The sequence below is a fragment of the Numenius arquata genome, chromosome Z (assembly GCF_964106895.1).
Source record: "Numenius arquata chromosome Z, bNumArq3.hap1.1, whole genome shotgun sequence".
Lineage (NCBI taxonomy): Eukaryota > Metazoa > Chordata > Aves > Charadriiformes > Scolopacidae > Numenius > Numenius arquata.
The window spans coordinates 62,411,390-62,428,399 of NC_133616.1; the positions used below are offsets into that span (position 1 = coordinate 62,411,390).

Genomic DNA, 17,010 nt, shown 5'->3' on the forward strand with positions numbered 1-17,010 from the left:
TTATTCCAAATTAAATATGACTGACAGATCAGTCAGCTAACAGATTTATCTGGAGGGAGGGAACCAAAAAAAAACCTGCTTAGCTCTTCAACATTTTTTTGCAATATCATTTCAACATTTTGAATTGTCTTTAAAGGATATTTTTGCACCTAGCAAATACTTTGTTTTAAAAGCTGCTATATGGACTAGGAGAAAATTTTAACAAAATTTTAAATTGGTGATACTTCAGCTTGCTTTGATTCATAGCATCAAATCAAAACGGTGCTGAAAACAAACAAACATAAATAGCTATCTTGTGCAAGAGCTGTCTGTACAGTGCCTTTGCAGTGAAGACTAAGTCTTGATCTGGGCTCTTAGGCATACACCTGTAATACAAAGTTAAATGATGTTTTAAACTAAACTTCCTAGTAAGGGCAAATGCTAACAAAAATAAGAGTTATAAGGAAAGAGGCACTTTTCAATCCTGTGCTGTTAAAGCCTGTAAAAAATTTAGCCATCCCAATTGGTTACCACATCTCTAACCTATATAAATCAAAGCTTTGTTTTGAATGAATAAAACCACTTTGGCATACAACCATATCATAGTGGTATGATGCATGCCTGAGTATTTCTAAGAATGCCCTCAGAGATACTCTGCAAGCAGAATTATTCTGCAGAAGGAAAGATGAGGGAGCACAAAGGCCCATTGTGCACAATAATGCAGAAAAATTAAATCAAATACCATTCTCAGCAAAAGCAGAGTGTCTTCTGAGCAAAGGCTATTAAGTGTGTCAGACTGCAGGATATTTTCTGGACATGGCTATTATGTTAAAACATATTGAACATGTGTCACTTATAACCCTGCCCTGGTTGTAATATCACAGCTCCAGAGGAAAAAAGTCTGGTGCATCAATTCTTTGTATCAAATTTTCACACACGCTTCTCCTCTCACCAAGCTGTCACTTCTCATTTGTAAAGAAGGTTAGAGTAAGTTATAATTAGTACTTGCTGCCCTGTCAACTAATTAAATGTAATAAAAAGCTTTCAGTGAGTTTAATGGTAACATGGTGTAATTACAGCTGAGTTTTGAACGCACGGAGCATGTATTATAGGTTTTAGTGTATGCCCCCCACCTTCTATGACCTAACCTCTCAGGTTAAACCTATCATATGATTAGTGAGCGGGCACTGCCAAAGACAACCATTTCAGATCTAAATACAAGCCAACCCAAATCCAGTCCTGTGCATCTTTAAAGGCACTACATCAGCCTCTGGAGGCAGGAGTGGAAGGAAGGAGGAGAAACAGCCAGCCAGTTGCTTGCTTCCCCATTCTTCCTCTTCCCTTCAGGAGGCACCCTTGCTCAAATTCTCCTATCCATGTGGCTCTCACTGCTTTCAGCCCTTTTCATCTCTTTTGTAAAGAAAAATATGGCTGAGATTTCAAAGTTACCTCCAACGCCACCTCTGTGTCAGTCTGAGGGGCATCCTGGGTAGAGGATGACCTGTGCAGTTGCCCTGTTTGCACACCTCTGGGGCTGGTTCTATTCCTTGGGAAGCAAGAGTTAACACCATACAACCACCTGTTACCTAGGGGAGTAAGGAGGATTGCTTGAGAGGCCCAGAGCAGGGCAAAAGAGATGATGGAAACCATGTAATGCTCCAGCAGTTTGTTGACATAGTTCTTTACTCTCCTGAGTATTTGGAAGAGCTATGAACAGATAAAAAAAAAGGTGAAGAGCAGAGCAGCCAGGCTTTAGATCAGCCAGGGTGTTGGTAATTACAGCTCCAGGTAGTCAGCTGTTGTGCCCACTGCATTCTTCACACTTTCCCACTCACACTCCTCATTGCTTTTTATCACCCACAAATATCTAACGTACATACAGATAGCCCCCCACATAAAGATGTAATTCATTGAACAAAAATGTAACCTAAGAGAACCAATTAAAATGATGAAAATCTTTAATTTTATTTAAGTATAATTGTACGGACACGTGTATATACAAATACAGATCTTAGAGGGCAGGGATTTTGGGTGGGTTTTGTTGTTTGTTTTTTTTAACATTTTCTTTTAAGTTCATATAATGTAAGCATTTCAAAAACAGCACTCAATGAATAAGTGCAAAGAAACTGCAAAGCAGGGCAGTACAAGCACAGGACCACACTGAGCTGGACTTTCATACCCAGATGCATACACAATGAGTGTCTTCAATGGGGTGTCAAGAGTAAGCATGGAAAGCGGATTTCGCAGACTCATGGGTAACCTCCAACATGCCAGCATCTATTAAACTGTACAGACAATGGCAGCAAGCCTATTGTAGGGAGATTTGTCTCACATCCGAGAAGCTCGAGGGCAAATGCATGGGAAAAACTCAGTGATGCCAGACCAGAAACAGATCTGCCCATTCACAGCTCCAAATTATAAAAGGAGGGGGGTGGGAGAGGAGGAAGGGCAGGAAGAGGGGAGAGAAGTGTGGATGGTTGTACATTAAAACTTGTGATTACAAAATCCAAGTGTAATGAAAGGAGAGGAAGAGTTAACACTCTAAGCCTCTGAAAGTGACTGAACAATTGCTCTCACAAGGCAATGGATTAAGTTCAGTTTTGAGGGTTAGGGCTGGGAAACAACAGGTACAAATACAACCATTTTCCTTCCACAATTATATAGGAAAGGAAACAATCTACTCATCTACTGTCAGTACCTTCCAAATTTCTTTCTAGTTTTTTTGGAACCAAGTACATACATATATCGCACATGACACTGGCAAGATCCTTTCTGTAAAAACTATTAATGGAAACAAAACCAGAAGGAAAACAGGAAGAAAAAAAAATAAAGGAAAAAGAAACAAACAAATAAAATAACAGAAGAGTTGTTATATCCCCAAAGCCTTTTTAGAAACAAACATGATACAAAAGAACAAAAACTAACACAGAAACCACAGGGCTCCAACATCAGACCTTTAAACACTGAGGACAAAACATTGATCATCAAAAGTCATGTTGTTCCAGGTCTTGACATTGTGAAGTCTTGCAATAGATGAACGATTTTCAAAGATGAGTCCTGTATGCTGCAGTGTCATGGCCACTTGTCTCTCAGTTCTCAGCCATGATCACACTTGATGCTTCAAAGCTCTGTCTTGTAATCAACGCATGATTTTAATATCCTGAAAGTCTATTGTTCTCACTTACAAAAGACATAAGAATCAAATTAATACTTTATTATCAAACACTATATACAACAGAGGTTGCTAATAATACAGAATTTAAAGAACATAGCTTTACTTGTCTTTCCTTCGCCATCCAAGTAAGTACAGTACAAAACAATATTCTAAACTAACACGAAATGTTACCTTGTCTATTAAAGGATACACAGTATCCACTAAACTGACCGATCCCTATTTTCCCTGCTTCACATTGCAGTGCCCTTGGCAGCCAGGAGTGCAGGTCATGGGGGTAAGTAAACCACCTAGGCTGAGGGACAATCAGTCCCTCAGACTTGAGCTGGGGCAGATAAAGGGGAAGGGAGAAGAAATTTCCTTAATTTCCACCAACATCTGCATTTAAAGCATCCAGAGATTTGCAATGCAACACAAAGCCCATCAGCATTTATGTACTTGGTATGACTGGGATTGCCTCATAACATCACGTATCAAACTGGACAGTGTCTGGTACCCTCCCAGCCGTACCATGACAGGCAGCACAGGGACCTGCCTTGCAGCTACATCACTCGTGTTGTTCCTTACCTACTCTGTGATAAAACAAACAGGTGAATTTCACCAGGAGTAAAACTAGTGAAAATCCTTTGCTATGGATAAACATATGTCTTGAACTCCAACATCATTCAGAGACAAAGGATGAAAAATGAAGTCATCATTTCTACATGAAATTGGCGCTACTGGAATGACTGCCTGCAATTGCTATGAATCATTTTAATATGGTTACCTATCATGCAATATTATCTGTGCTCTCGTTAATAATCCATTTGATAAGGTACATTTTGATTAAGCTCACTACATCCAGAGCTTTTTAATTCCTACCACCAGGAAGTATTAGTGTGTGTACCAAGCACATCCGCATAAAAGAGAGAAAAGTACCAGATAGCCTGTAATAAGATGATGACTTCCCTCACTGTTTAGACTGCATATCTTTATTGTATGCACTTCACAGCAGAGGAAATTTCTTACGTTCCTCCTGTAAGCACAGGCCCTGCATTAATGACTGTGTTGAACGATATCAGGCAACCCCAGATCATAGTTCAGCATGCATAAACCTCCCTTTACATCTTAAATTTATTTCCCCCTTTACTCCTTTTTGGAATAGTGGGCTGCTTCAACTTCTGGAAAGCCTTTCTTCAGAAAAAAAAACCCAAGCCCACAAAGTCCCGTTCATTAATGGTATCACTCAATTTTGTTACAGCAGACTTTTACTTCACAATTAATATAGAAAATTCTTGTTTCGCTTGAATATGCTCCATGTTTTGTTTCACATTTAACATAATTATCACAGTTCTTGTTAGAAAAGCTCTGTTTCAGTCTTGGTCTGATATTTCCCTGATTATGCTTAGCAGTCCAAATTTCATGGCAGCCTAGCCAAAAAATACCCCAAGGCTTGCACTTCCTGGCAAATGACTTTTTAAAGTTCTACTTAGCCAAGGCTCAAATTTCTTAAACAGGGTCACTTCTAATTCCATCAAACAAGACAGTACCATTTCCTAATTGCATCAAGGGTTACCACTTCTCTCACGTGTTTAAATAGGACAAGCATATATACTCACTCTCAGCATAAAGTATATCTAAATAATGTATTTTCTATTCTAGTGGATTTTTAAAAAAATATTTTGTTAAGTCTTTGGGAGCCCATCTAGTTTATCTCTGGCTGATAAACACGTTTCCTCTACTCTTCAAACTGTGCTGGAAGGGGAAAAGATAAAAAATCAACACTTGAATTCGTATTCCACACTTCTTTTCTTTCCCCCCACCAAACAATGCTACTAGGCTGTCCTGGCTTCTTCTACATGTGGTTTATTCCCATGGTTAACTTACAGGAGAGACAAATCAAGAGCACACTGGAGATCCTGTGTCCCAAACACGTTTCCTCTGGCCACTGATGTCCTCTCTTAGCATGTATTGACACCCAGAGCAGCATCCAAGGCTATCAGCTACTAAGTCAGCGCTGGGGAAGGTCACTTTATTCTCAAAAGTGCCTCTGCATTTCAAGAAAAAAATTGTAGCACCACGGTGATTTGTTTTAAAATAAAATAATCCGGTGTGCATTATCCCCTTAAAACGAAATAACAGAGGCACTCACACCCCCAGTGAAGTTTCCTAAATCTGAGCTTGCCTGCTGTGTGCTAACATTCCTAAATACTAACTTCTCCCTCTCACCAAAGACAGCATTTCTACTCATGAGCACAAATTCTACTGCCAAAGAAGTTTCAAGACAGTCCTATAAGAAGCATAGCTTTTCCCTTTCAGAAGCCTGTTCATTTAGAAACTCCTGGTGGAAATGGTGTTATATTATATCTATTCTTAGTATTTCCCCTCCAGTCCTGACATGGTGACACGATGCCTTGCATGATCATCTTACAGTGCTGAACGAGAAGGGATAAGTACTGTATCAGAGAGAAAAACTCTCCCAGGCTTTCACTCACTTTCCTTATCCTTCACTGACTGCATCTGCCACTGTTCTTCCTTGTCCACATACAGATGACACAGTGAGCTAACAGAGGTGACTTCTTAAAGGAGAATGCAGAGGAAAATAAGAATCACTAGTGTCACTATTATAGTTTGGCATTTTCATTTGGAGTCCTTTTATTTATATGGAGGGGTTAAGAAAGTCACAAGGTAGGTAGGGATGGGTGCTGAAGCTAGTTATCCCCTTCAAAGTTTTGCTGAGTTCAGGCTAAAAGGGAGAAGAAAAGGGAAAAGGAAAAATAACAATTTGACATCTGCAAAACCAATAAAGTCCCTTTCCTGGGATGAGCAGTTAGGTGGATCTTTGATGTTCCAAGACCCTGATATTTTCTGCGACAGGTTGCCGGAGCATACTGTGCTATAATATCAAAAGCATTGCCAGGAGGAACAATAGAGTTGCCAAAAGCCGGCTGGGTATCCTTGGTGTCTGTGCCGCGTTCTCACCACGGGATGGCTCGGCTGACTCATGTACGGTATCATCTGTTCAAACAGAAAGCATACATTCCAATGAGATTTTGCATCCTTAATAAACTCTCACTGAGCCGACAACTGTAAGTAGATTTCAGTGCCTTTATGAAATAGGGCAATGAACCTTGTGCTGTCATTGACTTTCGCAAGCGTGTAATACCTCATTATGTAACCAACTTGGGGCCAAGTCCTGCATTTCTTACTGGCAAAACTCCCACTGAAGACCAGAGGAGCAGAAAGTAAGTCTGATTTCAGCACATTGAGGAATGAAAAATTCCTCTTCTAGTAAAACACTGTAGCTCTAGCTTTGGATGGCTCATTAGATAGCAATGTCAATAGGGAGGCAGCTAAATAAAAACACCTGATTTTCAAAAGGGCTTGAAGAAGAGTTGCACGTGCTCAGAATTAATTTTGCAGTTAATCCCCTTACTGAGTCACAGATTTTGGCTTCTGGATTTGAAATGACAGCCTGTAAGCCCAAGCATATATTCCACTTCCACGCATAAAATTCCCATTGAAGTATACCGCATCTGGGGATGCAGAGAGGATATAAGACCAATCTCCCTTTCTTGAAACAGAATTTTAAAGGCTAACACATGACAACCTCCAATTTTATAGAATATACACTTGATCTGGAAAACCTCATAGGTAACAGACTACCTTTTATGGTACACAAAATACAGATTTACATATACGGCTGCTAAAATTAATGAAAAAAAGAACCAGCTGAGCTGGGAAAAGATGCTTTTGCATTAGTGGCAGAAGAGAACACAGTAGTAAATAATAAATTTATGATACCAAATAAAGCCCTGTTTACTTTTTGTAAACTAAAGATTAGCCTTAAAGCTACAGCTTGTAACATAAAAAAAGGTAGGTAAAGTAAAATTCAACTTCAGTGTTCTTACAGGTGTGGTATTTTTCTATGCAAAGCCCTCCACATCCACATCTACCTAATTTGGCTATTTTAGAAGTAATCTGTCTGAGTCAGCTCTGGGTTTGAATTTTCTTAGTACTAAATGAATGAAATAAGCTAAACCTTTTTAGGAAGTGTGAAGTGGCCTCAAAATGTATTCATAAGTTATTTTAGAGTGCCTAAGTTTCCAGGAAAATTAATAGTATCTCACTACTTAGTGTAATAAGCTCCCCTGCTTTATGAGAGATGTCGACACATCTATGATGTATCTGTCTCATAGCTCCCATCTCAACAAATTGCACTGCCAGGATTACCCTGGGTAAGAGCTGTGCAATTCCAATTAAAGGCACTAAGCAAAGTAGGAGTTAGGACACTGGGATCACCAGGCCACTTCGGCATGGAGTCTTTCATGCCACTTAGCTTTAGCTCCCTCCCCTTCATACTCTTGACACCTAGCACACGTGCAGGTAGAGCACTTAGCATAATTTAGGTTAATAGGGTCTTCAGCCCCAGTTTGGTTACACAGCAAGATGCACAGTAAACTGGATTAGCAATTTATCACATTTTTTTTCTAACACTAAATTACGACACAATTGCGTCAGGCTTATCAACAGGTGCTGCTCAAGGCAAAAGTATGAAAAGCAAGCACTGATCAGCTGTAAATAAGATCACATTGGTAATAAAGGGATATCATCAGATGAAAGTGCCACTGATGTCAGCGGGAAAGACTGGCTGGAATTACTTTGGTTACAACTCCTCACTGTGTATGGCAGGGAGACCCTTCAAGGCACTTCAGCCCTACGAGGCCCTAATATTTTTCCTCAAGAATTATTCCAAAGGAATCCAAAAATTTCAGTGAATGCTGGCTATTGAAAAGTGCCAGTTCCAGGGGTTGTCAGTACCAAAAGCTGTTTCACATTTCACTTCTGAGTTACCCTCTTGCACTTTGGTGATGCTGCAATGAGAATACAGTACTTCACAAGAGCAGCTTCGCAATTAAATCATACTCTAAGAAGTTATGGGGAAAAAATATTCCTGTTCTAACTGTCACCTCTACCTCCTTTCACATACTTAGAGGCAGTTCTTCCTGACTTGGAAACATTTACTCACTGCTGATGAACTAAAACTACAGAGGAGAATGATGTGCATTACTTTCTACCTCTTGCATCATCAATAGAATTGCACGTAAGTCTGAATTTGCAACACTGAATGTCAACAGTTTTGTCCTAATTACATCCATGAGTCAGCACTAAAACACAATAGGGCAGAAATAGAGTAGAGCAGTAATAAATCCTCATTCTCTTTGACTATCAGATATTGCCATGAATGAAACAGTGGCTATTGCTAAAAAACCTCAATGAAAAAGCCCTAAACTAAAAAGATTACTTCTCTTAAATGAAAAATATGGAGATCTTCTATGATGCCATTTTTATAAAGCCATTCTTCACAGAATTAATTTTCATATAACATTAAGAGGTTCAAGAAACCATCTGGGTTTTCTGTCAATGCAGTCCCAAGGTTTCCGTGCTCATATATTTAGAGCACATGATTCATCTGTGGTTCTCAAAAATCACTTTACAAATATGATTTTCCTTGGAGGTGCATAGTTATAATACTGCACAATCTTTAATGCTTGGGGAAAAGGTTTTCCTTTATTTTAAACACTGAAGGCAAGTGATGAAGAGGACAAAATTTCTGGCTAAAATCTGGAAGGTCACCGCTAAAGACTGGGAATGCCAGCAGTAATTAAAAAAAATTTTGACAGCCACAAATTTTCCAGATCACATAGCTTTTACATCATATGCTTCAGGTATAATTTTTTCCAAATATGCACAGCTGCAATTTTTGTTTAAGGACTTTTAATTTTTATCATTAAGGAGGAAGAGTAGGGGAGGACGTGAATAGGACCAACTCCTTTCATCAATTCTGAAACAAGTGGGATCTCTGTAGACCAGTTTCCTACAAATTCCTAAAGAAAACCAGTGAAATTACAAGGGTTCAAAAATCACACAAATGCTGAACATGATCCTCCTGCCTCCCAATTCTTCTGTCTACTGTGGAAGAAGACAGTGGCAGGCTAGGGGAGAGCACAGAAGCAAAAGATGCATGTCAGAAGCAGGTAAATTAGTACACGACACAGATCGCATGCAACAAGATCCACCCAGGCAGCGGCATGTCTAAAAGCCTAATAACAGAAAAGTGTGACAGCAGTTGGCATATCTGGGAATGACCATCTACCGGTGACTGGTCTAAATAATAATGCAAATATACACTGATGTCAGGAGTGGGAACTTTTTGGTACCAAATGTCCTTATTAAAGCTATTATTTCTTCCTGGTAATATAAACAGCATTTCATCTCAGACTGCCAGATGCTCTTTGTATGATTTTGGTTCCCTGGTTTGCCTGCTGCTTTCTAACGATATGCTTTTGTGATGGTGCTAGTTAGGTATATAGCCATCCAATGGGAAGTAAGCAGCACTGCTGAAAAAGAATGCTCAGCAAGTTCACTAAAAGCAAGCGTTTATTACTCGGATGATCTCTTTTGCAAACCAGTAGCAGGAGAAATACACATTAATTAGCCCATGTTCACCAAATCACCAACTGTAAAAAAGAGCATTGAGTTTCTAGATCCATAGGTTACCTACAGATAGCAAAAGATCATCCTAATGCCTTCTGTAGAAGAATGTTATTAATAAATGTAGCTACTGTAAATGGAGTCTCCTTGCATTTAGATTTGCTTAGAGTTTCTCAAAAGCAAAATTTTTAGGAGAGTTCTGAAAGCCCTCTTAAAGAAAAATAATAAAACCTGTTGTGTATCCATAGGTAAATAACTTAAACTGGATAACTTGTGAAAGCTTTATTTATAATTCTGTATAAATAATGACTTTTAGTTAAAGGAACTGCAAATAACAAAGAGCAAAAAAATGGTATGTCGCATCATACCAAAGGGGAAGTCTCTGTCAAATAGCATAAGAGGGGGGAAAAAAAAAAAAAAAAGATATCTTGGTAGTCTGTTCTTTAGCGTATGTACTAAATGGTGTGTATGTAACTTTTTTCTGGTATAACTTATTTATTTATCTGTGTATTTTAATTGTTGATGCTTGAATGAGCAAACAATGAGAGAGCAGTGTGTAGGTACACATGCAGTGTGTAGGTAATACTATTACTTCAAATACTTTCCCTACATATCCACCTAATTTAAATGTCATGAGCCATCCCATTGAAGTTGGTAGGATTACTCATGGTTCTAGAATTAAACATGCTTCTATTTGTCATAAACCTGAACCATACAAACAATACACATGCACTTTCTATGCAGAGATATATTAGCCTGATTGATGGTGGAGGTTAATGTAACTTTGCCTTGGGCAGATGAGGGGCTTTATCACAGCAAGCATTATTCTTATTCTTAAGGCAGTGTTTTGCAAAAAAAAAAAAAAAAAAAAAAAAAAAAAAAAGGACAGAAAAGCCCGCCAAAATTTAAATCTGCTTTAATAAAAACAGGATAGGAATTTATATATATCAGTGTGTGTGTGTGTGTGCAGTATGTAAAAATGATATATTGCCTCACCAAATACAAATGTATATAATTTTAAAGGACTAATTTCTTACTTAAACACTGTCAGTTGCATGCCTGTGTCATGCACCAGCATTAAACAAGCAGTGGTTCTGTTTCTCTGAAAGTCTTCAGAAACCACATAATAAATGAAGTGTGCCCATTGACTTTATTTCTAAAACTCTGGGCACAGTCAGTAAATAGAGTGCTTTGCCAACATGCTGGGTGCTTGGCTTGGATGGGCCAGTGACTTCAGGATACTGGTGAAAATTTTACACTGGCACACACCACATTTTATTAAACCAGATCACCCAAAAAACCAAATAAAGCCACATTTTTCCTCCCCTGGATTAAACAAGGATACAGGAAATATACCATAAGCAATATTAGCACTGCTAGAAATGTGCAAAAGCAGAGCAGTTGTACCATGCAAAGCATGCAGAGAGAAGAGAAAAAAAGGTACTGAAGCACCAGAGGGATACACGCATTTGTTAAAAGAGATTCTCTAAGCATACTAACCTGCTGGTTCTAATGAATTTTCTACTTTGTCGTTAACATCGAAAACACGATCATGAACACCTATAGTTTTCATACAGCTGTCTATAACAAAAATAGAGATAACAGCCAAATATGTTAGTGAGACACCCTTAAACTCCCCACTTTCCTCTTTTTCTCTCTTTTTTCTCTCTATTTACTCTATATAATTAAGCACATTTATATTTTAAAGTCTGTGGCACTTATCGAAATGCCAGTATAGTCTTCCATTTGTACAACAGTTTAAGAAACAACAAGTTAGCAACTGCCATGTAATTAAAACAAAGCTTTATGAAAAATGATAAGAAAATACAATGACAATCATAACACAAATGTTGCTGTACAGAACAGATACACAGGATTTAACAGTAAAAAAATATTTACTGATGTTTACTAGACCACACAGTATAGCATGCGCTACAAAGCCACCCTCAAAAGCTTAATCTGAAGAACTTACTTGCTGGTCGCACAAAGACCTTAAGCTTTAGACAGGATCTCCTTCCGTTATCTGGGATCGCAGAAGCTGTAAACGGGGAAGAAGGAAAGACAAGTGGAAGAATAAGAGAGTGAAAATGTAAATAATCTTTTGTGCTACATAAACTATCCTTTATCCTCCCTTCATCTGAAGGGCTGGATACATTTCAGCTTCTGCTTGTAAGGACTTCAAGTGCACAAAGTAGCTTGATTATGCAAAAGCAGAGAAAGAACTGCAGATTTTATTCTAATCCCTTTTTTTATTATTTTACATGGAAGAAGTGAAGCACATGGTATTTTCAATGTTTCACTATCTCCTTTCACCTTTCCACACCTTTTTCTCAAGAGGTTGTTTAATATGGTTTCTGCTGTAATGCGGATGTCTACTCTGAAAAATTACACTTCAGAATAATTAAGACCATTTAGAGAAAAGCTAGTTTTGAAACACCAGGCCATAGGCCTCAGCAACCCCAAAAGGGACGAAGAAACAAAATGACACTGAAGGTGACAATGCTAAAAATAGGACTATACATATAATCCCACAAAAGTAGAAATATATAGCATTAAATTTTACAGCAAAGCCAGCCTCCATATGCTCCAACATATCTACCTTTGTTGAGAAAATACTTATCTTGCTTCAGGCAGAACATGATTCCAAATCAAAACCAGCTTATTCCTTCTTTCTACCCTCTCTCAACATTCTGCCCTCACATTCAAAGTATTTCATTTTAAGAGTACTTACTGTATTAGGAGAAGAAGAATAAGTGGAAACAACATGTCTAGCACTAATACAAGAGATCATACACGTACGGCTAGTGTCAGCACCTACTTATTTCCCAGGAACAAGTGCTGCTGTGAAAAGTTCCATTCTAGAATGTGTGCTTACCTCAAAATACACGATCGTAGGGAAATACACCTGCCTGTCACCACAAACTGGACTCCCTTGTCTGCCAACACAACGTAACTTTCATCATTGTCTGTAATTTTGAAATTGAACACAGGCCTGCGTTTCAGCATGCACACTGGCAACTAAGCAACTTCACTTGGGCATGGAGATCTTCACTTGTGAAAGACCATTCGCATACATATTTTTTGACCTTTGCAAAAGCCCTCAAAAACTATAACTGAAAAATATTGCCTGAACCACTCCAAAGTAATTTTTATTTCATTGCACAGTCTCCCCCATCATTCAAAAAGCTATGTATTAAGGCAGAACAAGTGGCCTTTTGCAGAAAATTGCAACTATCTTGATTTAAAAAAGATGATTTGGCTTGCAAGATGTTAGTTTGTTCAGTTTATCAACTGTTTCATCGATTTTTATTAATTCTGTCCCTTTTTGTGACAATTAACTAAAATGATTTATACACAAATATATGAATGCACAGTCTTTGTCTTCATGCTAAGCTCACACTTGAAGGACTTCTCAACTAACTTGAAATAAATTCCCATAGTCTTTGGTGATGTGTTTCCAACGCAGGCATCAGCTTTTTCCTAGAAGAACTTACCAAGAGGAACTAGCAAGTTCAGTACAAACACAAAAAGGAGCAAAGTAAAGATTCCAATACAGCTAATGTTGTGGTTCTGCACCTGTTGGGAAGTGCTTGAAAAATTGTTTCCCTCTTTTAATCAAAAGACAAAAGTGTGTAGAAATGATGCTCTCCCCTTCACAATGACAAGCACTTAAGAAGTGTTAACAGCTGGCTTTGCTATAGGCTCTTACTAAATCAAAGTCAGAAAAACTCCCTCTACTGATACTTACAGTAACTGGTGTGTTATTTAGGGTACAATATTTGCACTCTGTGGTTATATTCAGGAAATCGTGTCCTTTTTGTGGCCCTCACTGAATATACACAACTGGCTAAATGCTTTGCTCAGACTAAATAGGCAGTTGTACATTTCTCAAAAGATAAGAATTCTATAGTTGTTACCACATTACTAGCAAAAAAGTGGAAATAATATTTCCAACATTAGCCAAAATAGAGTCCCTACAGTAATTTTAGAACTGACAGATTTTTTCTGCTCAGAAATGATTTCAGAAGTGGATCACGTCGCATATTAGTTCATAGGCAATTTGTACCTCTGATGCTTACATGCTGTTGTTTATGCCCATAAAATAAGCACGTTTTGCTCACTGATGTCTATTAGAATACTCTGTTAGTCATTGACTAATTAGGATACCACTGACTAGCTAGGAGAACTAGGAATTAATAACTTTCTATCTGGAAAAAACAGAAAATTAATGCTTTGTACATATGAAGTTTATATACATACACGGTATTTGCACAGCCTTAATAGCAAACAACAGCTAGTGATTAGCCATGTTCTTTGGAAGAAAATATTTGAATCCATTCCCTGCTTAAGTCTTTTTCCACCAGTGTTGTGTTTGCAACTATAGACTATATAATGAACTGCAGTCCTATTGCAGCCATAGCAGTTGCATTTAAATCATCATCACAGAAACTGATGCAGTTTCAGCAGTAAGTATGAAAAAGTGATTTTTTTTCCTTTCCAGGTAAATTATGTACTGTCGATGTTCGCAGTAAACCCAGAAAGATTCCTCTTTAATTAGTGTTTTACTGCTTCAGAAGGAATAATAATGAATAAAAAAAAAAAATTGTGACATATTGTTCTGCTCTCACATCTGCCTCAACAACCAAGACTAAGGTGATAAAGGGATACACTACAACCTCTTTGGCCTTCCTCAGAAATTAAGAACTATTTGCCAAGTTGGATGACTGAAATCAATTACATATTTTTTTCTTCCTTCCTTCTTCTCCCTCCCTCTCCCTTCTATTTTTCATTTTAAAAGAAAAAACACAGAACAGTTGCAGTTTTTTCCCTGAGACCTGTATCGCCCACAGGGATGATTCAGGTTGGCTCATATCATCTGTGTCCCTCTCACACACACTGCAGTACGTTTGTCAGTATCGTTCTGTTCTGTTCTCTGTCTTCTTTATTCTGCAATATTTTCACCAGTATCCTATGAAAGCCCTAGCTGTTGAATTAAGATGTCCAGAATATGATGGCAACAATGGGGATTTTTTTCCCCTTTTCCAGTAACAAGCTCCAGACTATTAGGCACACTACGCTTGCTCTCTGCTACAGAAAGCCAAGAGTCCTCATTAAATCTGGGGTTTTTTTGGTAAGTTAATGCCTCAAAGCTGAACTCAAGTTGAAGTCCCATTCTTCTACGTGAAAGTAGCTTTCATGGCAAACTCTTGCTGAAGAGGACAAAACTCCAAGTCAGGGTGACATGGTTTACAGTATGTGACTAACGGCTACAAAGAGACACCAAATGACCAAAGCAACACAGTAGAAAGGATAAACGGCACATATTAACATTTAAGAGTAACATTAAGAATAAATGCTAACATTAAGAATAAATGCTAACTGTGCTTTTTCTGGAGCAGAAATAATGCTGCAGCTAGGACTTAACAAAAGCTGAGGCTTACAAGAAAAATTCTGTGATCAGTTTGAACCAAAAATCTCCTATCAAACTGACTGCACCTGGAGAAACTCAAGTCTTAACTTCACGACATAAGGGTAGGAAAGAGCAAAGTGTTAGCAGAAGAAAGGTCAATTGTTTAAAGGTGTTTTACTTTCCAGGAAAGGTGGGTTTCCAATGCAGCAGAGTCTGGCAAACTCCCTGACATTCTCTTGCACACTAGCAAGAGAGCAACATTGCTGAACTCTGGAAAGGAGAAAGAGAACTGCTCTTTGACAGCTGGTATCTGTTAAAGGTGCTTTCCAGGTAAACTACTGCTGTTACTGCTACATTCCACTGAAATTAGCTACAGTATAAGAAAAGATGTCCTTTCTAGGTGGTACAAAGAGAAATTTCATTCTCCTTTCTGCACAAAACCAGGTTGGCCCCTAAGGCTTTGGTTCAAGGCTTTTCTATTCACCCATTTTAAAGGTGATATTAGCTCTAAAATAGAGGCCAGTTCTAAGAGCAGGAAGCCTCTGATGCTAATGGAACCTGTCCCAAGCAACACTTTCCATTTCAAAAGCTGAAATTCCCAAGGAAAAAAAAAAAGGCAATTGAAACCTTGCTGAACAACAAAAAGAAACCTTTGAAAAAAAGAGTCCTTATAAGAAGCAAAAGAGGTTATATCCTCTTTTTTTTCAATGAATTATATTAGAATAGAAAAGGTCTGACTGCTTTAGTTTGTGTCAGGAAGATTTACAATGAAAAACAGAAGAGGAACTCTGCAGTGGTGCTAGTTCCTATATTTCATTACAATTCCTATGATACTTCACTCTTCCCCTGCCCTACCTCACCTTTACCAGCAACTTCATGACAATCTCCTGGGTCTCTCTTTTAAAGAACATATTTTGTTTGGTTGGTAACACAAAGACTTGGGGTTAGAAGGAAGTGCACACTGAAATCCCTCTGAAATCACAAGATATATGAAAACAACTCAAAATTTATAAAAATAACTGGTTTGGTCTCTTAATATTTTTTTTTTAATAGGAAAATTCCACAATTCAGAAGAAATTCAAGTCATGATCTCTGTATTCTTGAGATGAAAATTCCATCTCCATTAGTTGAACTAGAAAAAAGAAAAACAAACCATGCAATGAACTACTGCACATAGGACTAGTTCCAAGCTGGATCTAAAAATGCCCCATAAAGACAAATTAGATGAGAAAATTTCTCTTCTCTGAACCATTTCTGGTTACCATTTTTATACCCTTTAAGGAAAGGAAAGAGCGTAAAGAAAATTATTCTCTCCTCATCTAGAGCCAAACCATAAATACTTCAGTATTTGCTAGCTATATTTAAATATTGAAAAAAAAATCCAGCTCACTTCATCCCACTCCTATGCAGTTCTCTGCTAGAAAACACATGGTAGGTACATTATTAATATATTAGATATAAATAACAGGTTAGGTCCTTCCTCAGTCTGATAAGGCTTAGCAGAGTTATTCAATGACTGCAGGAAGCCATGGATAGAGAACAAAAAGGAACATATATGGAAAACAACCGGGTTTTTTTTTCCCCAACAGTTTTGCAGTTCAATTTAATACTTTAAATCCCAAAGACTACTTAAAGGAGTCATCAAGATATGGGCCAATCAGACTACAAAGTAAGCTAATTAAAAAGTAGATGTACAAAAAATAAAAGGTATTAAAATTTCAAAAGTGTCTTGGTTATCAGGACCTGCTAGCCATGTGACAAAAGCTGTAATTAAGTATTTCCTTCCCTAAGACAGGCAGCAGTTTGGCTGGCAACCATCTGAGGCTCAGTTTCTAACCTAAGAGCAAGTTATTGGAATGCCACATATAAAAAGGGTCTTGACCACCCTGTTTACTATTTTTCACATGTAATCAGTGGTTTCCTCTGCTTGCCTCCTCACTCATTCTTAGCTTTCTAATCACAGCATTGCCTCCTA

At 38.0% G+C, this 17,010-nt stretch overlaps 1 protein-coding gene across 2 annotated transcripts in view; it reads right to left on the bottom strand.

Annotated features, from left to right (window-relative positions):
* Window positions 1-1,926: 1,926 nt before the first annotated feature.
* The window catches only part of EFNA5 (ephrin A5), a 207,647-nt gene continuing 192,563 nt past the window's right edge, over window positions 1,927-17,010 (bottom strand). Inside the window, exons 3-5 of one of the 2 annotated variants that reach the window (XM_074166068.1) lie at window positions 11,598-11,663; window positions 11,126-11,206; window positions 1,927-6,148 (exon numbers count right to left, since the gene is read on the bottom strand). In XM_074166068.1, coding sequence (XP_074022169.1) covers window positions 6,027-6,148; window positions 11,126-11,206; window positions 11,598-11,663 — 269 coding nt within the window. In that variant the 3' untranslated portion in view covers window positions 1,927-6,026. The remainder of the gene's footprint in view (window positions 6,149-11,125; window positions 11,207-11,597; window positions 11,664-17,010) is intronic. The other variant, XM_074166069.1, reaches the window with a different exon arrangement.